Below are 21,762 nucleotides of genomic sequence, written 5' to 3' on the forward strand. Positions count from 1 at the left end.
AGTGTAAATAATTATACTTAAACTATGAAAGGTCGGCGGGCCGCAGTGGGCCGTCGTCGTCTTTTTGGGTACAGAAGTCCTATAGTGCCTTCTATACTAAACTCCTACTTGAAGGTACTAGAGAGCCTCTTGCCAGCTAATCATTTAAAAATGTGTATTCGATCAAAATCAATCAATCAACATTTTATTTGTAACGTCATAATATTGATGTAGATAAAAATAAGTAAGCCGGCTTGAACTGTCTGAAATGACGACGGCGGCGTCTTATGTTACGTGTCTTACGTGATCCCGGGTCGTAAGTAGCAGTTCACTACACACTGTGTCAGAATTCTACTTACAAACCAAGGCGAACGTAAAATTGTACACAAATCACGAGCAGTGATAAAGAAAGCCTCAGATCGCAAGATACCTCTGCTTGTAGAAATACACGCGTTCTGAAGCGTCCTTTGTTACAATGCCAGTATGTATGTATTACCGTTAAACAGTGGAGTTTCGTCACACTGTTACTGCCTCACTTGTAAATAATTAATTATAAGGATACGAATAAAGATGAGATCGTTGAAACATTAAGCAGTGTATTAATTGCCAGAATCTCCCGATCCTTATCTCAGGCTTACATCGAGGTAAAGGCAAATATTTATTCGCGAATCAGTAGGAGGTACAGAAGGGACTTAATAATGAACATAGAGTAACTATCTTTGGTAATGAATTAGTTTTCAAACAACTAGCAACAGCTTAGCCTGTGGTGCGCTGCACGCTGCACGCTGCACGCTGCACGCTGCACGCTGCATGCTGCACGCTGTGGCGCGCGACCTCAACTATGGAGCCGTACGAGTATGCGACAACGACAATGCAAATTATACTAAGCGGGTGAGTTGTTAAAAATTACCTAAGCTCGCTCTGGGTTTTTTTATACGTAGTGTTCTGTTCATTGTAAGCACCTCGTCCATTTAGCTACTTCTGTTGTAGAATATACAGGCAGTATTTAATTTCGAAAATCATTACTTGTAGGATGACTCACGCTAGAATGGTCCGAGTCCGGGCGTCAGGCGGAGGCGTCTGACACTTCAGTTTTCTATAAACGATCACCGGTCATAGAAAACGAAGTGTCAGAAGGCTCGGCTGACTCGGTTAAGACCCGGGCCATTCTAGTGTGAAGTGTGAGTCATCATTTGAACATCATACAATCAAATATAAATGGTTCCAATCAAGTTTCAACTATGTGTCTACTTAGCAAATTTTGATACTAAGTCCTCAGGTAGTGGAGGTTAATTGTCATATCTCATATCACAAAGTAAAGTAAATGCTAGATGCAAGAAACTATTACTTATATTTAAACTATTAATATTTTGATAGAAACAACAACGCGAGTATTTCCAACATAGTTTATTAAGAAATATTTAAAAAGATTTAAAATATTAAACTTGCAGCATTTCAACGTACAACGTACATCAGATCATTCAATAACACATTTAAATATCTGGATATCAGGAACAACAATCATCACTTCTATAGATAAGCTCGAGATCTGAATTATTAGTCATTGGATATATGTACCTACACTACACAGGTTAGAGATAAACTATAAACGGCGGGTCCTTCTAAAAGTACCTCTAGCTAGAGCTAGGCTCACAAATCTTTTTCTACAGTCAATTTTGGTTATACTATATTTTTATAATTATATAATATCAGGTAAACAATTTTGCCTCGTTAGGCAAAGTAAGCTATCTGATTGAAGGATGACCTACGCTAGAACGGCCCGGGTGAGGGCCGAAGCGTCCGACATTTCAGTTTTCTATAGAAAGCGTCCCGTGATCACCTATCCTATCGCCCGTCATAGAAGACCAAGTGTCGAAAGCCTCGGCCCGGATCCGGACTGTGCTAGCGTGAGTCATCCTTATTTTATTTTTTTATTTTATTTTTATTGCAAAGGGAAACAAACAGCATATAATCACACATATAGTTTAACAAATTGAGTTGACACAACAGCCAGAACAGTTTCCACTTATAGGTAACACAATTATTGGCTATCAGTTTCAAGCTCTGCTGTTACTTAATTTCCTAGTTATTTAATTACCAAGTTTTCTTCTAATTTACCACATTTCGATTGTGATACCACTGTAGTTGTATTGAGCAGAGGAGCGCCGTTTAAATATAATTTATCTCTACTATTAGGTACCTTGATTAGTAAATAATCAGAAATATATCACAACGCGTTTGAAGTAGAAGAGAAATTCGGAATCGTTGCATTAGTAGCGCGTCATTGAGAACAGCCACGCGACATTGAGAGATCAAAGATTATGTAAGTACCTACATATAACTAGGCCTGGACATATCTGAAACAAGAGAGACGTTTACATTTTAATAACTTAATATGTAATTTAATTTAGTGCATCAAGAATTTGTTGACAACCAGGAACCAGCAGGTCTGTCTTGTTCACATTTCCCTCTGGGTCAGGCTCGGGTCTGGCCCGCGGGGAGTAGACAAGGATACAAAATACGCACTCGGTAAGGATCACTCTCCGAGCCCCAGCAAGTCTGCCGTATCCACGTTTTCCGGCGCCGGGTCGGGGTCGGGTTTAGCCCGCGCGGTGCGGAGATGCCGACGTAGCGTGCGCCGGACGCCGTAGTTCGGCAGTAAACGCGCGCTGCCGAGACGCCGACCCGACACGCTCGATACCGCTCCCTCTGCAATGGATATTTAATTACAAAAAATACAAGATTAATATCTTAATTTCCTTAAAATGATCCAACCGACAATGAGTTTTAGGTCGTATAGAAACTGTAGGAAGCTGTATTTTTATTTGTGAGCAGCGATGATAGCAAACTTTTAGAATACTGAATCCGCTTCTTCCATAAAATATATAGATAGAATAGATAACTATTTGTTTATGGACCGCCCAACACTTACGCCCTCCGAGCATGGGCACTAGTGCGGAAAGTCCCCGTCCGAACACTAACAAGTTATGGGGTCGTGATCTCGGGATCACGGGTCCCGGGTCCCGGGTCCCTAACTCGTACCCGCAGCCAGGAACCATTCGTGCGCGGCTCCGCGCTCGTAGGTGAGCCCGTCGGCCGCGCGCGCCGGCGCCCGCAGCAGGCGGTGCGACAGCGGGCACAGCAGCGCGTGCGGCGCCGACTCCTCCTGTCAACCGTTTACTGCCTTCAGCGAATGCCAGAGATAAAGCTACGAACCGCAACAGTAACGAGGTAGTAAGTAATAAGCAGTGATCGGCAAAGTCGGTGCCACACGGGGTGAATGACCTCAATCATTATTCTTATATTATTATTATTTTTCTTGTGTGATTTACTACTACTATTACTAATAATAATACGGATATGCCACAGGAATCCCGGAATTCGTATTGTTTTACTTCCTACTACAATGTTTCTATTATTAATAAGTTAATGAAATAAATTTATATTACCTACACAAATTAAAATTCGCCTAATAAGATAAGACGTTTCGACATTATGTGTACTAACAAGAATAGGGATTTTTATTAATCTGAAATAAATATTATTCATTCATTGACTCATAAGCGCATTTGTATACATTTACTGTATTCTCTCTGTTTTATGTACTTGTTTTGTGCAGGGGTCGGAAACCGGTCTCAATACTCAAACCGTTATCGCTCATTCGCCCGGGAACGAAAAGGATTTCGTTTCAATATTTTTTCCCGCGGTGTCGCACCGACTTTGCCGATCACTGGTTCTCGGAATATATTATGTTTTAAGCCGTGATAATTTGCGGAAAAGAGGCGAGGCCTTTGTCCAGCAGTGGGACACGATAACTTATAGGTATCCGACACCAAAAAAATAGCCCATGTTTTTCGGTAGGTAATGGCGATTGCTTTCGTCAAAAGCAATTCATAGGATTATGTTATTGTTGCCTATAGATACTCTAGCTGAAGAGCCCGGGCTCTTTTAAGGTGCATCCAGGAAATCTGAGAAGTGGAGTATTGATTGCTTGGATCATACCGCAGCAGGATCAGGCGGCCCTCGCCTCAACCACCGCAGTTCGCGACGAAGCCTGGCGCGCGGGGGTTCGTCTTCCGCTTCCGACTCCAGCGCCAAGTCTTCATCCTCGTCCAAGTCGGAGTCCGCTGAATCTGCAATTACAAAAATACGAATAGAGTAGGTACATGCCAAAAGTGAACAGAAGTAACAACTTGAAAAATTACATTTTTGTATTTTTTGAATCGTCAAGAAATAGTTTGTTCACTTCTCATGCTCGTAAAGTTCGACTTTAAGTCGTGCGTAGACGACATTAAATCGGTTTTTAAGCTCTAGTGCATAAAGTAAAATCATCTATTACGACCCTTATTGACTTATCAATAAAGTCCAATATCTGCCATACAAACTGCCAGCCCTGCCGGAGCGCGTATCGCCCCCGACCGGCGCGCTCCCGACCGGCGTGCCCCGCGCCCCTGACCGGTACGAGTACAATTTTCTTTAGTCTTCAATAAATACGGTAAAATAACCTAAAATATTGGATATTTTTGTTTACTTACAAAACTTTTTGCACTACTGTTGTTTAAGTATTGCACAATCTACTCGTGTTGTGTTTGTGTTGTACAATATACTCGTCGTAATCTAGTCATCAGGAAATTTATATTTTATTGTGCAGGAAATACTTTTAAACGAAGTGTATCTACTATATACATACAGAGGTGTCGGGTGGGTGTCAGTGTCGCGAGTTCAATGATTTTTTCCCATCTCAAAAACCCGAGAACCCGAGAATACGAGAATATGAGAACCCGAGAACACAAGAACACGAGAACCCGAGAACACAAGAACACGAGATTGAGTTGCGAGTATTGGCGAACCGCTGGGAATTGGACGGAATCGTGACGTCCGTGATGTTCGAAAACAAAAAGTCGTATATGACTATATACTTCCTATTATGATATGATTATTTGCCATTCACCGTAGAATTTGAGTAGCGAATAAGCTTAGAAATAAATTAAAAGTGGAAAAATTCACTGTCTTGGGTGGGACTTGAACCCGCGACCACTGGATCACTAGTACAGTGCTCTACCATCACCCAATGCAGCGAATATTTCCACCATATATTAGCCATAAGGCAGGCTCTAGCGACATCTACCGTATGAGTGTTACACTTCTTAAACGGCTGCCGGAGTTCCTAGTCATATTGGAAATCCACCAGTAACGATGCGCTATGCCATACTAAATATTTATAATATCTAAGCATAAAATAAAATAAAATAAAAAATAAAATAAAAAGTCATTTATTGTCGCAGTAAGTATACAAAAAAAACAGTAAAAAACAGTAGTAGGTACAATCTTAAATTACAGCAGTATTATTATTATTATAATAGCATCCTTCGCAGACGTTTCTGCTTGATACAAAATGAATTGAGTAGCGAATGTTCTTTGACATTTAGAATATCGAATATTCTAGATAAACGTAAAGAATAATGATAAAAGACTATGAACTCTAAGTACTAGAAATAAAGTAGAATTTTACTAACGTACATACCCAATATTCATTATGCGTTTTGACGGAATTTATTTGAATTTGACAGTAACTTTACTATATTTATGGTTAACAAGGTCTACTGTCCTTAAAATTTTGTAAGATATTACAAGCAAATATCAGCCTTCGTGAATTAAGTATACCTACCTTAGTCCTACCTAAGTAGTACCTTAGTCCGAAGATGAGGCTTATTTTAAAGACTATGAACTCTAAGTACTAGAAATAAAGTATATACCTATATACAGATGTGTCGGTGTCTGTTACCGTCACAGTGTTGCGAGTTCAATGGTTTTTTTGCCAGAGCTCGAGGGAGAGGAGTGTTAGGGTCGGCAACGCGCATGTAACTCCTCTGGAGTTGCAGGCGTACATAGGCTACGGAGACTGCTTAACATCAGGCGGGCCGTATGCTTGTTTGCCACCGACGTAGTATAAAAAAATGGTTTTTTTCCCATCTCAAAAAATGCCCAACGCGCCTAAAGACGTTTTCACTTCAAAAATGGTGGCAACGTTGGAAAGATTACCCTAGTCAAGCGCACGCATCAAGTCTGGTGTCTGGTAGCAGATCATCGAGGAGCCGCGCGCCGGTGAGCTCTGCGCCGCGCGCCGCCGCCAACAACGCCGTCTCCACTTCAAGCCCCACATGACGTGAGCCACGTTCGAACATTACCGTAGTCGAGCGCTCGCATCAAGTCTGGTAGCAGGTCATCGAGGAGCCGCGCGCCGGTGAGCTCTGCGCCGCGCGCCGCCGCCAACAACGCCGTCTCCGCTTCACTGTCCCACAGGTGCCCTGTAAACATTGGGTATTTAGCAAGTGAAAGCAACCAGTGAAAAACTGACTCATATCGAGCTTTAAAACGACAATCGAGTGTCAGTCTTACTTATTCAATATAGAATACGTCTAAAAATGACCGTTTATGGTCGCTAAATCGCCTCACCCTCGCCTAACTCGGTACGGAATGCACGCTTCGACCAAGCATGTTCGACGCTAATGCCTATCGCCATACATTGGTTACTACTAGTACTAGTAACTAGAAGTAACTAGTATGTCGGATCTGGGGCTGGGGTGTCGTCGTCAGTAGGTTCGTGCATGGTTGTAATCACGAAATAAGATGCTATACGTGAAGTTCAAATGTGTATTTTCAAATCACAATCACAATAAAGGTACGATTACTTCGGTACAAATCAATTTAAATTAATTTAAGTTGGAAACGTGGTGTGTTCGTCGCAGAACTAGCTTAACGTCCGTCACGATTGAAGGCACGATCCAGAATGGCCAATTGGCCATCCTTCCTTTCCGCACCGGCTTTTATAGTCCGATCACCACCTGACACCTGACACCTGACCTGTCACTTTGTTTACCTTGAAGTTAGCCAACCAACTGTTACTAGTTCTGCGTCGACCGCACCCAAGCAAAATGCTTGACGTTTCCGAGAACTGCCAAAAGATGGCGTTACAAGTTGCAAAATCAGTAAACGATGGCGCCGACGTAACCCGTCGTCACCCTGCGACAAGTATAACTATATATTTCGTCGCTGGGTTAAATTATACCATAGAGTAACTTATACTAGAGCGGTACTGTCATAGTAAATTTTGTAACCACAGTAAATTCACTGCCATCTATCGACACACTTTAAAACTAAAAATAAAGATTTATAAAAATACGATAAAATGTATTTAAATATGGATAAATGTTTTTTTTTTATTTACATTAATTATTTTTATGGTTTTGACCCATGTTCTTTCACTGATATGCGTTAAAATTGTTAAATAACAAACGAAACCGTCAACGCCATCTATACGACACTAGGCCAAAGCTAGTAGCGCCCTCTGATCGAGAATCATATTTTCTTGATTTTCGAGGCACGTTTTTTCCTTGGATTGTATCCATCTATTACGGAGTTATATCTATCTTTGATTATACCAACGTCACACGTGCACGCTCCAAGCATAAGGGTTTAAGATGAGAACAGCTCCCTATATAAAGCAGTTACCAGGAACTCTAGTGACGTGCTCCTGAAGCCAATGCCGCACTCCGGCGGCGCCCCACCAGCGCGCGTCGAGCGCCTCCTCTTCGCTCTCGTCTCCCGCACCTTCCAGCCCCGCCGGCAGCCTCCACAGCGCCACTTGCCCCTGCAGCCATAAATATAAACAACTTTTTTAAGGTGAAAACTTCTTTAGGCGCTATGGGCATTTTTTGATATGGGAAAAATAAGTTTCGAGTCAGGTCACGTTCTGAGGACGTTACTTTCTCAGTACGTCACATTCTGAGTTTGTCACTTACTGAGTTCGACGACACATTCTGAGTACGTCACTTTCTGTGAACGCCACTTTCAGAGGACGTCACTTTCTGAGTTCATCACTTTTTGAGTACGTCAGTTTTTTAGCATAGTAAGATTTAAGCGTATTCCTACATGAACAATGGATACCAACAATCATAATAGCTCTACTGCACTGTCTTAAGGTGACGTAATATGATTTCTGGTATCCATTGTTCATGCAGGTATACGCTTAAATCTTACTATGCTAAAAAACTGACGTACTCAGAAAGTTACGAACTCAGAAAGTGACGTCCTCAGAAAGTGCATGGCGTTCCCAGAAAGTGACGAACTCAGAAAGTGACAAACACAGAATGTCACGTACTCAGAAAGTGACGTCCTCAGAACGTGACCTAACTCGAAACTGACCTAAAAATGTGACATTCTCCGCCTAAACCCCGGCAACGGGACAAAACAAACGGCAAAACGGGCAAACTAACGCCTGACTCTATTAAATATGTATAACAATTTAGTTAAAAAAAATATTTGCCTGCAACGTGCCAAACGCGATGTACAACTCATCGTCCTCCCTGACCAACGCCGCCGACAGCGCGGTGTCGACGGCGCCCGCCGTCGCCGCGGGCACGGCGGCCAGGCCCGCGCCGTCCGGCGCCCACACCCGCGCCCAGTCGTCCGCGCCGGCGCTGGCGAGCAACGACCCGCCGCCCCAGCAGGCGCGCGCCGCCGCGCTGCCGTGCGCGCCCACTAGGCGCGCCAGCTGGAGGCGCGCTGAACCGCCTTCCGTTTCCTGAATTACGATAATAGTCGTTTAAAGGTAAGCGTCCACATTCCCGCATCGCAGGCATCGGACGATCGCATATTATATAAAATGGATAAATTTTTCATAATGCGTCAAGCTATATCGGCAGCAATCGGATTAGTCGACGCAAGTACCAGCAATCGGATTGCTGATCCCACTTCAGATTCAGATTTTTGTAGTGATCATACGTGCGGAATTTGTTTGTGGGAATGTAGGAAAGCGAAGGATAACAATTTGTCGATTGCTTGTTTGTTAGCAGATTAAGAGGAAGAATAATATATGCGTATAACGCGTCATCGGCACGCATCGTAAAAGTTGCCTCTGGGAGCATCGGTGTCGCCATTGCCGATGAGCGATCCGTACGGTGCAGATCAGTACCTTAATGCAATTGATAACTACATAATGAGAACTCGTGAAATCCTATTTTGAAACTCGTATTTTAAGGCCTAATTATGTACCTACAGTCGTGGTAGGCCTCTTTTACAAATTAAAAGTAAATAACTGGGAAATAAAACTATGAAAACGGATTATATCGCGTATATTGAATTTATAATACATCCCGACGTTTCGAACTCTTTACAGCGTTCGTGGTCAACGGGTGACTGAGGAAAAATTACAAAATGCAAAAATACCCACATACTAAAATAATGAACAATCATAGACTACAAACTTTAAGGCTGGTTGTACATGCAAAATCGGTTCATAAGGCTAGTTATACACTATAATTATTTTTCAAGTAAAGATATATATATATACGCGATAAAAAAAAAAAAAAAAAAAAAAACTATGCCGGCTCCAACCCTACACCACGGACCCGAGAAGATTTAATTCCCTCCTAAATTGTAGGAGGGTATCCCAATATGGGACCGGCAACAAACTCGGCGGGACACATCTTTTCAAAACATCATTCTTAATCTCAATGGTTTCAATGGTTGGTTTCTTAAATATCCAAACTTTAATAGGGAAGATGGCTTTTCTCTACCACCAGCTTGGGATCCTGTAGTCCACCTGATAAAGGAGCAAGCGAGACATAGACTGTGAGACCGTAGTGTTGGATGATGCTGGACATTCTGATGTTTTGAAAAGATGTGTCCCGCCGAGTTTGTTGCCGGTCCCATATTGGGATACCCTCCTACAATTTAGGAGGGAATTAAATCTTCTCGGGTCCGTGGTGTAGGGTTGGAGCCGGCATAGTTTTTTTTTTTTTTTTTTATCGCGTATATATATATATCTTTACTTGAAAAATAATTATAGTGTATAACTAGCCTTATGAACCGATTTTGCATGTACAACCAGCCTTAAAGTTTGTAGTCTATGATTGTTCATTATTTTAGTATGTGGGTATTTTTGCATTTTGTAATTTTTCCTCAGTCACCCGTTGACCACGAACGCTGTAAAGAGTTCGAAACGTCGGGATGTATTATAAATTCAATATACGCGATATAATCCGTTTTCATAGTTTTATTTCATGAGTAACTAATAATTAAATAATGTCCTCCTCGCCGTGTCCGACGACGGCGACTCCAACCGTTTTTAATGGGACGCATGGAACGCTCTAATGTGGCTTGCGAAGCCAAACTTGGTTTTGAAGATGCGATTGCATGGTACGCAATGGAGCTGGCCGGCTGAATTGTAGGTGTAGGTGTACGAAGGCTTCGGGCGCGTCTTACGGAGATGGCGCTTAGCATCCAAGTCTTCTAAGCGCTGCTGCTCGTATTGCTCTACACTTTTATGAACAGTTGCGCGCCATGCCGTTCTACACATCGCGCTTTCCTCCCAGGAATCGCTCGGTATACCGCAAGTGGATAGGTGACGCTTGAGGACGTCTTTATGGCGCAAGTACTGACCCCCCTGTTTCCTTTTTCCGCTAGAGAGCTCGGAATAGAACACAGCTTTGGGTAATCTGTTATTGCCCATGCGCACGACGTGGCCACCCCACCTCAGCTGATGTTTGATGATGAGTGCCTCGATACCAGGCATCTTGGCGCGACGCAGCACTTCCGTGTTCGGTATTTTGTCTTGCCACTTTATGCGCAGAATTGAGCGAAGACAGCGTAGATGGAAGGAGTCCAGCCTTTTAATATCTGCTTTGTAACAGCACCAGGTTTCTGCGGCATAAAGAAGAGTTGGTATGACTATGGCTTTATAGACCATAATTTTGGTTGTTAATTTAAGGTCATGTGATCGCCAAACACGGTTGTTTAGTTTCCCAAACGCTGCGGCTGCACCGGCTATCCTGGATGGTATTTCGGACGTCAGGCTATTGTCGTTCCGGAGCTGGCTTCCCAGGTACCTAAAGTGTGACACCTCTTCCAGATCCTTGCTATCTAGTCTGATACTGGAGTGCTCTATGTGACAGCCCCTAGGCGGCTGCACCAAAACCTGTGTTTTTGTCACACTTATAACTAAGCCAAACTGACGACATGACGTGTTAAGGGAATTCACGTAGGATTGAAGGGCTTCCGCAGAGTCCGCCATAAGGCAAACGTCATCTGCGTATAGCATTTCCATTATGGAAAGTTTACTAATTTGACGTTTGGCCCTAAAACGAGAAAGGTCAAAGATAGATTTGTCTGCTCTCGAATTTATTTCTATAAGCTCGCTACAGGATTTGGTTGCGTCTTTCAATACAGCAGCAAAGTATAACGCAAACAGAGTGGGCGCCAAGACACATCCCTGCTTTACACCGCATGTGACTGGAAAGGGGTCTGAGAAGTTCTCTTCGTGTCGAACTTTTGCCATCATGTTATCATGGAATTCGCGTATTAAGTTAACAAACTTCACAGGGCAGCCAATTTTTTCCAGCACAACCCAAAGGGCTTCCCGTGGTACTCGATCAAAGGCTTTTTCTAGATCGACAAAGCACATAAACAGAGGACGATGTTGTTCTAGACTTTTTTCTTGAACTTGCTTAACTACAAAGATGGCATCTACTGTGCCTCTGCCTGGGCGAAAGCCACATTGGGTTTCTGGGAGCAATGTTTCCGCAAGAAGGGTTAATCTTTTATTTATTATATGAGCAAGGACCTTACCGGCAGTAGATAGGAGTGAGATGCCTCTGTAGGAGCTGCAGTCAGAAATGTCTCCTTTGCCTTTATATAACTTGCAAATGGAGGCATCTTTCCAATCTTGCGGCACGATTCCACGTTCCCATATCTTCGTGACGAGATCGAACAGTCTACTTTTAATGTTAGGTCCGCCATATTTGTATAATTCTGACGGCAAGCTATCCAGCCCTGGTGTCTTGGAGTTCTTTAGTCTATTTATTGCTGCATTGAGTTCGACAAATGATGGAGGATTGGCAAGGTCATCTTGCGTGGGTAAATTTTCAATTGCCTCGATGTATAGTAAGTCAGTGGTCTGGGTTGGAGGATTTAGAACATCACTGAAATGCTCTGCCCATCGGTTAAGAATTGACACTGACAAAATACTCGTGGTATTCAATGATACGGGTCGGGTGTAATAAACTGAACCCACCACATCGAGATCAACGATCCAGAGTTTAATAAGCGAGTCGCCTCCCGCGGTGGCCAGCACGAGCCTCAGCACGCCCGCCACCTCCGCGTCGAGCCCCACCGCCGACGCAGACGGAGCAAACTCGCAACTCGTTACACCTACGGAGACAAAATATCAATGGCATAATAATAGGAATATATTATTTGAATATTAGCGTGAACCATGATATGTAGGTCGCGCGCTTCTGGCACTAGTCAAGTCTCGCTGCTAGTAGGTAAGGTACCTAGGTCGTGCGCGTCGGGCACTAGCGCGAGCTGCCGCGGCTGGTCGTACGGCGGCGGCGGCGCCAGCACGCGCAGCTCGCCGCCCGCGCCGCCCAGCGCCGCCGCCGCGCCGCCCGGCGCCCAGCTCACGCACCACGCCGCGCCCGCCGCCTCCCCCACCAGGTATACACTATAACACACACACCGTTAAACAAAACTTTAATTGTTTAGACCAATTTGTAATATGTACATACGTATACGTAATAAGTATGTATATAGTATGTATGAACAATTTGTAAAAACGCATAGGTAACCAAAATATTACAGAACGGATTAAGTAAGTAAAACTTAGAGCTTTATATTTAGCATATGATACTAGTACCCTATTACGATACGATATGTGATTAGAAGGAGATCATCATCAATCTTGTCCAATGACAGTCGTGGGACCGCCCTTAAAACATCAACTCGTATAGAAAATGGGTCACGCAAACGCATTAAATGAAACACTTTTCCACACTCAAACACCTATACTTTGATTACTTGAACTTTATTCAACTTTCCGTTTGTAACATAATAATATGTAATTGAAAATGAAAAATGAAAAAATGTTTATTTGTGAACAATAGAGGGTACAGTTGTAAAGGTTGGAGTCTTCTAGTATGTAAGTATATAATACCTGTGACAGAAGACCCCGCTCTTCCATAACATCACGTGTAGAATTTAATTAACAAATGATATACAACAAGATTGTTGACTAAAAAGAAAAAATAAAAATAGCTTAATATTGTAATTATGTAGCAAGAAACACGAAGACGATTAAATTTGTGAATTGTTATTTATCGCTAACTCATAATCATTTTTGCCCACGTTTCGTTTGCCAAATTCCATTTGACCGAAAGCGTTTTATTTTCAAAACCGTATGTAGGGTTTTCACATGGGTCACAAATCTAACCTATGTATATAACCTATGTATATGACCAGGGTGCGTAGCCATGATGAGAATAGTTCGCTCCGTGGCGAACGATACGGTAGTCTCTCTCTCTATCGCTTCCATATTAGTGCGACAGTGACAGTTGCGTTTCGTTCGCTACGGAGCGTAAGCGATTGGCATGTTGGCTACGCATCCTGATGGTAATGCTGCGTGCTGCGTGTATATAGGTAGGTACACTAGGTAGATGTTTAACAACACTTTACTGTATAGGCTTCGGGCCGTCGTCGAGGCCCCACACGGGCGCGAGGCCATCGTCCGTGGCCAGCAGCAGGAGCGGCGGGCGGTGCGGCGACACGGCGGCGCCGCGCACGCCGCCGCCGCCCGCGTCGCCGCCGCCCACGCTCGCGCCGAGCGACAGCGTGCGCAGCCGGCATCCTGCCTGCACAGTGCACAGTGCACAACACAAGTACACATACGCAAACCATACCAAACCATAAGCAAACAAATAGAATGTCATGTCCCAAGAAAGTTGAAAAAAGAATAGCCAAAGCCCATTTCTTGGCGGAGGCCTATGTGGCGTCGCTTCATATCTACGGTGGAAACCCACTTAGATATTTATTTTAATCTGTTTGGAGTATTTGTTGTTATAATGGCAACAGAAATACATCATCTGTAAAAATTTCAGCTATCACGGTTCATGAGATACAGCCTGGTGACAGACAGACCGACGGACAGTAGAATCTTAGTAATAGGGTCCCGTTTTTACCATTTGAGTACGGAACCCGAAAAATTGATTCACTGTCCGTCTGTCTGTTGGTGGTTGTTCACCAGAAACAAGTTAAGAGCTCAGTCAAGTTTGGAGTACAATCGAAGATTACGATCACATTAACGTAATGTTGGAGGCCTAAATATGTCATCGAAGCGAGTATTTGTGTCACCTAGGCTAGGCTATTCATGGCTAATTCACTCATTCGTGGCGAATGAACAACTTAATTGCGTAAAGCACCCGAGGTTTGATCAAAATCGATTTCAATTGCCCTCATTTTGTACAATTATCAGGCGAAACCTTCATAACAACTCGATATGAATAATAAATGAACGCGTTAAGCTTGTTCAGTATTAATTATGTATACATATTGAATTGGCTTAACTTAAACGGTGAAAACACGACACATTCATGGGGATTGAACGGTAAAAAATTAGCTTAATACTAGGGAAAGTTCACTGAACAACCAGTGAACAGCAACACTTATAACTGACCAGCGATGGATCTTTTAAAATAATCTAAATTTGAATAAACATTATTATTAAATGTATACCCAACATGCAAGGGACCCAGCACATGGACCACAGCATGGCCTGCCCGTCCAGTCCGGTGCTCAGCTGTACCCCGGACTCCACGCCGGCGTACCTGTGTGTCCCAGAGCACGGCCTGTCCGTCCAGCCCGCCGCTCAACAACACGCCCTGCCCCCAAGCGGCGGTCTGCGCCGGGTACTGGTGCGCGTCCAGCACGTGCAGCTCCTCCAGCGCGCCGCTGGCGCAGCGCAATACTTTCACCAGACCGTCACTATTGCACAAATAAATGTAGAAACTTGTTATTGAGAAACACCATTTAGATTAATAACCATGGATGTTGCGGATGCCGATTTTTTTGACATCCGTGGACGCGGATGCAGATACGGATTTTAAAAGGATCTCATAAAAAACGTCAAATATTACACTTTAGTGATCTTTATTTAAAAAAAAAACGAAACAGTATTTTACTATACTAAAGTCCAAATAAAAAAAACTTTTCACTTCTTGTCGCTGTCCGTCATAGGCTAAAGTGCTCGATCGACGAATCACAAAAAACGAAACGAGATTCCTATTGGCTAATGACGAAATTACCTAGCACTTACGCCGCCGTTATAAGACGTTCCTGTACGTACCTGTTCCACATCCGCATCCGCATTAAGCTCCGCATCGATTTTATGCGGATGCGGATGCGAATGTTAAAAATAATGCGGGAGTTCCGCGGTTCGTATATTGTCTGTTGTTTGTATATTTTTTATTAGTTTTCTTTTTTTTGTGTAATTCGACATTTAGACTGGATACATCTCTGACAAAGTATCTAATATTTTATTGATTCCATATTTGTAATTGTTTTTTGTAAATTTTGGTTTTGTGTTGCTTGTAAAAATTGACATGTAAAAGTGCCCCTGTGGCCTATTTGCTGAATAAATGTTTAATGTTTCGCATTCGCAACAACCCTGTTAGTAACCCTCATACGAATGACTACCATTTTTGGTCTCTCGTGGCCGCAGAGACAGTTTTTAACTCGATTGGCCTTCTCAATCCATTGGAGCGCTAAATTACCTCGTTGTTAGTGCCATTCATCCCTTGGCTGTAATCTAGTATTAAACATTAAAATAGGGTAATAATTAGTTGTCACCTAGAAGCTGTGGCGAGCAGATCTCCTTGCGCGACGACGCAGTTAACGGCGCCGGCGTGCACGCGCCCTCGCCACGACAGCCGCGCGCCCCCCGCGCGCTCGCCGCCCTCCTCACCCTCCCCCTCCTTCTCCTGCACTCCGTCCAGCTCCACCAGCTCGTCGTCGTCCAACTGACTGATGCCCTGCAAACAGATATGGATGCTGATAGATATGTCTATTATGTCTCTCCGCCTTCCTTTATGTCCCTCTTGAATCGGTTTTCTCATCACTCAGGATCATGATAAACAACTTCTGTTTAACAATATGTCGCCGAATGTAGTGAATCGTCCATTAGGACTTAATATGTTTGCAACAAGGTGTACCTGCAAGTCGCCCAGCGCGAAGTGCGCGAGCCCGTCGCACGGCAGCACCAGCTCCTCCTCCAGCGACAGCCCGCGCAGCCCCCACATGCGGATCGACTTGTCGTTAGAGCCTGCGACAACACAACCTTGCACTCAATAACTAAACTATCAGAGCGTTAGCGTCGCCCTAATTTCTTTGGATGAAAATTTTAGTTGTCTGGTAGAGGTCTCCAAACCAACGGAAATATCACTGTAGACACACTTCATCAAAGACGCCAAGAAAATTAGGCGTGATGAAATTGACGATTTTAGAGTGCCGTATACACGGTGGCTAAAAAATAAGTTTATTTCCGTTGCCAAGGATGTTTATACTGAGCAACTTGTACTATGGGACCAACCCTGAAATCGCGAAAAAAATTGGCTGTTTCATACATTTTGGCTGGTCCATTTTCTATGGGAGGGTATTTTTTTTTATTGCAAACTTGCGGTACGCAGATGATACCACCTTATTTGCCAGTAACGCTGACCTTATGGAGGAATAACTTCTCAAAATGGAGCGCATAAGCCTTACGTTTGGACTAAAGATAAACCGATCAAAGACCAAGATTATGATCGTGGACCGCGTCAATGGCAATTCGCCCAACGTGACACAGATTGCGAACTGTGACGTGGTGCAGACCTACGTTTACCTCGGGGCTTTAATCTCAAACAGCGGCGGCTGCGTAGATGAAGTTAAACGACGCATGGCCATTACCAGAACTGCGATGGAGAAGTTAAAGAAAGTATGAAGGAATCGCAACATTACCAAAGCCACTAAAGTCAGACTCGTGCGAACACTTGTATTTCCCATTTTTCTTTACGCGGCAGAGACGTGGACAGTGCGCGAGTTAGAAAAGGGGAAGATAGATGCCCTGGAGATGTGGTGCTGGAGGAAGATGCTTGGAATATCGTGGACGGACTTCCGCACCAACGTGTCCATACTCCAGGAGCTCGGCATCACACAGCGTTTATCGACCGTAGTACAGTCGCGTATACTACAGTACTTTGGACATGTCTCTAGGCGAGATAACGACTCCATAGAGCGACTGGTCGTACAAGGCAGAATGGAGGGAACCAGATCGCGCGGCAAATCACCTATGCGCTGGAGTGACCAAATAAAGTCCGCACTGGGAAACCGCGTATCTGAGTGTGCTAGACAGTCTGCCAACAGGGAGAGATGGCGGGAGATCGTGCGAAGAGCTGTGTCCGCCTCTACTACCGATGCGGACGCTTCAACGTGACCACGACCGCTCTGTCAAGAGCGATACAACAAAGAAGAAATTTTTTTTCGCGATTTCGTGGTAGGTCCCATAGTAAAAGTTATTCAATAAAATCCTAAAACCTCCCTGGCCACGGGAATGTACTGATTTTTTAGCCACCCTGTATAGTGTGTGTATTAATTTGCAATGACTTGGCATGCAAATGCGGCGTGCCGTATATAGTGTGTGCTATTTAATTTATGTGTAAATGTTTCATGTTCATTTTGGTATATTTATTAATTTGACATTGTTTGTATATTGTGAGCGTTTTGGGATCAACTGTAACCTCGCAAAAGTTTTTATTATAAATAAGCCGACAAACAAACTATAGGGCTTTAAATGCAGGGTTCGACTATACTCGCTAAACGGAGCTTTATATTTTTACTATTGCGAAAAAATGCTGGCTCTGTTAGTGAAAAGTGTGTGAAACAACCAATATATTTGTTTCGTGATTCCGAGGTTATGTGGACGGCACACTGTGCACTGGAGTGTAGATAGGAGGTTCGGAGTTGCTTTACCGGTGACGAGGTAGGAGAGGTCGTGCGCGAGTGCGAGGCAGGTGAGGTAGCGCGGGTGCGCATGGAGAACGTGCAGACAGGCGGGCACGGCGGGCGCCCATAGGCGCGCCGTGCGGTCCAGCGAGGCGGACGCCAGGACGCCGCGCGCGAACGCCAGCGCCGTCACCGCCGCGGTGTGCCCTTCTAGACGCGCGCCGGCCACCACGCGCCGTTCTCGGCCTCGGCCCTGTTCAAAAATAAATATATATGTTGTGAATGATATTTAACATTGTAGGTACACCATAAATCTGGTAGACTGCGGAAAAGGACTTATCACCATCAACATCTTTTTTATTTTTACCTGTGGTTTGACAATAAATTATTTACATTTATTCTATTATATTTATTTATAAATCAAGATTTTACGTAACGTGCACTCAATGTGCACAGAGCCGCAAGTCTCCTTACTGTACGCGGCGCTGAGGGCGCCCAGCAGGTCGCTTAGCATCACTTATCCAGTTCCCCCGCGGAAACTTAAAGTCGTGCTTGACATATTATGCAGTCACTCGCGAGCTCGCGACAACGCAAGCATGCTAAGAGGTCTGGTCGTGCCCAGATCGCTCTGCAGTGCTCTTACCTGCACCCACCACAGCCGCACGGCGGCGTCGTGGCCGCCGGTTGCGGCGATGGCGCCGTCCTCGCTGTGCGCCGCGCTGAGCGCGCCCAGGTCGTGCGCGCCGCACTCGGCCAGCAGCGGCGCCGGGCCCGCGCCTTGCTCGGTACCACCGCGGCAAACTTCTACACACAACATCCATAACAATGTACCTACAAATGCCAAATCACATTTTCTACCAGTCAACCTTATTTTTTCTCTCTGCAAAAATAATCAATGAATCAAAAAGAGGAGCAAACTATTCATTTTATTTTTATTTGATGGATATTATTTAAACTCTTGTTTGGTCAGCGGGTAAGTGCATGCAAATATGTGACTTTTTACCCTAAAGGTCAGGGTACCACATTGTCAGTTGTCGATAAGGTTGATTTCAAATTGAAGCTATATTGAAATAGCGCCTTATTGACAACCGACAATATGTACCCTTTTGGTTGAGAATGGCACATATTATCGATACTCGTAAGGATTATTTTTCCACGTTTAATATCCATATTTAATATCGTTGTCGATTAGGTTGATTTCAAATTGAAGCTATATTGAAATAGCGCCTTATTGACAACCGACAATAAGTACCCTTTTGGTTGAGAATGGCACATATTATCGATACTCGTAAGGATTATTTTTTCCACGTTTAATATGAATATGCGAATAGCTAATCAAAAATAGCATATGAATGTGATTAGGTAATATAATAAACTTCGGGGAATACAATCTCACTATCACGGCTATCTTATTATTCTAGTCTATAAGCACATATAAGAACTTAGGTTAAAGTGCTCAGCAAACATTATTATTATGATTAGTGGGATCGATTTCCTTTGTCTGTCAGAACAAACACCCGAGCATCAATTGTCTATTATCTCTCAAACTACCGTTATTATTTTGTCGGCGCTCACCATCGAGATCGAAGACCCTGAGCACGCCCTCGGTGCAGGCGACGAGCAGCAGCGCGTGACGCGCTGGTGCGCACAGCGCGTGCACCGCGCCCTCCAGCGGCTGCAGGCGCGCCAGCAGACGCGCCGGCCCCACCGCCCACACGCGCACGCTGCCGTCGTCGTGCCCCGCCAGCAGCAGCCCGCCCGCCCAGCACAGCGCGCGCGCCGCCGCCGCGCCGCCCGCCACCAGCAGCCGCCGCGCCGCCAGCCGCCGCCCGCACCACACGCGCAGCGCGCCGTCCACGCCGCACGACGCCAGCAGCGCGCCGCTCGGCGCCCAGCGCGCGCACGTCACGCCGAAGCGGTGCGCGGCGCGCGCTTCGCCCGCTAGCGCCCAGCCCGCGCCCGCGCGCCACTGCCACAGCCGCAGCGCCGAGCCGCCGCCCGTGGCCAGCCGCGCGCCGTGAGCCGCGCAACACGACACCTCCCCGGTGTGCGCCCGCAGCGCCTGCACCAGGGCCGGCGCACCCAACTCCGCGCTCATCCCGCCGACGGTCGCCGTCCCGGCCACGTCAGCTCTAATCACGATCGATGCCCCGATCGCGGCCGATACCCCGCGCCCGTCAATCGCCAGTGATCGCCTCGCGTGATTGATGACGGCGTGCGACGCGGCTGTCGCGCCGCGTACGACTGACGACGGCCGCTCGATTATGCACCGATTACAGATACCTACTCGTATAATCGTTTTCACAAAAACATGACAATTAACGTGTAAATAGTAATGAAGGACGCGTGGTGAGTGTCGAAGCGTGGCCGGTCGCGTGTCCGGTGCGATCGATCCGGCGCGGCCTTCGGCTCGTCATACTCATTGTTTAATCACCTATATTTGAACGAGAACACGCTGTGCTATTTATAGTGGATAAGACTATGAACTCGGCGAGTTAATCTGCCCGGTAACGGATTGAACATTGGACGGGATCGACGTAATGATGGGAAGTGTCGGCTGCAGCGAGCGATGCACCGGCGGCGGCGGCGAGGCCCGCGAGCGCGCGGGGCGGCGCGGCGGCGCGCGCCGACCGCCGAGCGTGTGTTATTCTACAACTATAGATGCTGATTCTAAGTTTATAATCTCAACTTGATTTGATATTTATATGATACAACTTTGACATGATTCGCAGTGCCTTTCTCAAGCATCAATAGGCAAAAAAGCCATTAATTTAAATCATTTTAATAGTTATTCTGTAAAATTTTGTATTATCTCTGCTAAAACCTATTATTTTTATTTTATTTATTTTTATTTATTGAGAAATCCAAATAATAACCACCGAACTAATAGGTATGTGTTTTATAAAAACAACATAAGTAACAACGTTAATTTATTCCTACTTCAATAAAAAAAACATATTATATTTTATTTTAAAACCTATTATAATTATTTCGCTTATTTACCTGCAAAATTTACTCTGCTTATTTACCTTACGATATGGGATCATCTATTAGGGTAATTCAGTCAACAGGGGAGCCGTCTTTATCGCCAGGAAAAGATGCGTGAAAACGATTCTAGGGCTTCACCTAACAAATAGCTGTGTACCACATTTTAAAGACCTGGAAATTCTTACATTCCCCTGCCTCTACATTTTTGAAATTGCAATGTTCATCAAAACAAACCCAACATTATTCAGGACGGTCTCTGAGGTATTTGCTAGAAATTCCAGGTATCCTCAGAATCTCTTTCCTGTTTTCGCAAATACTGCCCTAATGCGCAACAGTGTGTTCTGCTTAGCTAGTAAGGTTTATAACAAATTGCCTGTCCATTTTAAAATGTTACCCTTAAATCAGTTTAATCACAAACTACTGACATTTTTAATTGATAATTGTTTTTACACCATTTCTGAATTTTTGCTGTATAATTTTAACGCTTCTGATTTGACATGACTTTAATATTAATAATAACTAGGTATTTATATAGATATGTAAATTTATTTCGCATGTTAGTATGTAAGGAAATTATTCAAGTTTTTGTACGCCATCAGGCAGGGTATAGTGCTACAAATATTTATTTACCACCACTGTAATCAGTTTGACATATACTCATAAATAAAAACAATTTGAACTTTGAACTTTAAACTTTGAAAACCATATTTAGTGCAGTTAGTACGTTGTTTTTGTTAACGCCTCTTCATTTGCACACCGCGTATAACATCACAGACGTTTAAAATAAGCAACATTTTAAGAATCAATATAACATACTTAACAGACTGAAATTGTGGGTTAAGCCTTTTAATAGCTCAAAGTAGTATCAAAAAAAAAAAGCATTTATTTCGTTAAATAGTACATCATAACACTCCCATGGTTGGGACTTCCTAGTAAGTATGTATAATACCTGTGACAGGAAGGCCCGCTCTTCCACATTTATCT

At 44.3% G+C, this 21,762-nt stretch overlaps 1 protein-coding gene across 1 annotated transcript; it reads right to left on the bottom strand.

The window, feature by feature from the left end:
• Positions 1–1,831: 1,831 nt before the first annotated feature.
• Positions 1,832–20,060, bottom strand: LOC134749120 (uncharacterized WD repeat-containing protein alr2800-like). Its single transcript, XM_063684024.1, has 16 exons — positions 19,366–20,060; positions 18,434–18,594; positions 17,818–18,043; positions 16,023–16,132; positions 15,661–15,842; positions 14,640–14,796; positions 13,492–13,667; positions 12,315–12,484; positions 12,053–12,189; positions 8,297–8,563; positions 7,492–7,654; positions 6,168–6,287; positions 3,982–4,112; positions 3,022–3,145; positions 2,506–2,688; positions 1,832–2,336 (listed from the first exon to the last, which is right to left on the bottom strand). Exons 1-15 carry the CDS (start codon positions 19,886–19,888, stop codon positions 2,516–2,518), a joined length of 2,820 nt encoding a protein of 939 aa, XP_063540094.1. The 5' UTR covers positions 19,889–20,060; the 3' UTR covers positions 1,832–2,336; positions 2,506–2,515.
• Between the last annotated feature and the right edge of the window lie 1,702 nt (positions 20,061–21,762).

This window comes from Cydia strobilella, chromosome 17, assembly GCF_947568885.1.
Source record: "Cydia strobilella chromosome 17, ilCydStro3.1, whole genome shotgun sequence".
Classification (NCBI taxonomy): Eukaryota; Metazoa; Arthropoda; class Insecta; order Lepidoptera; family Tortricidae; genus Cydia; species Cydia strobilella.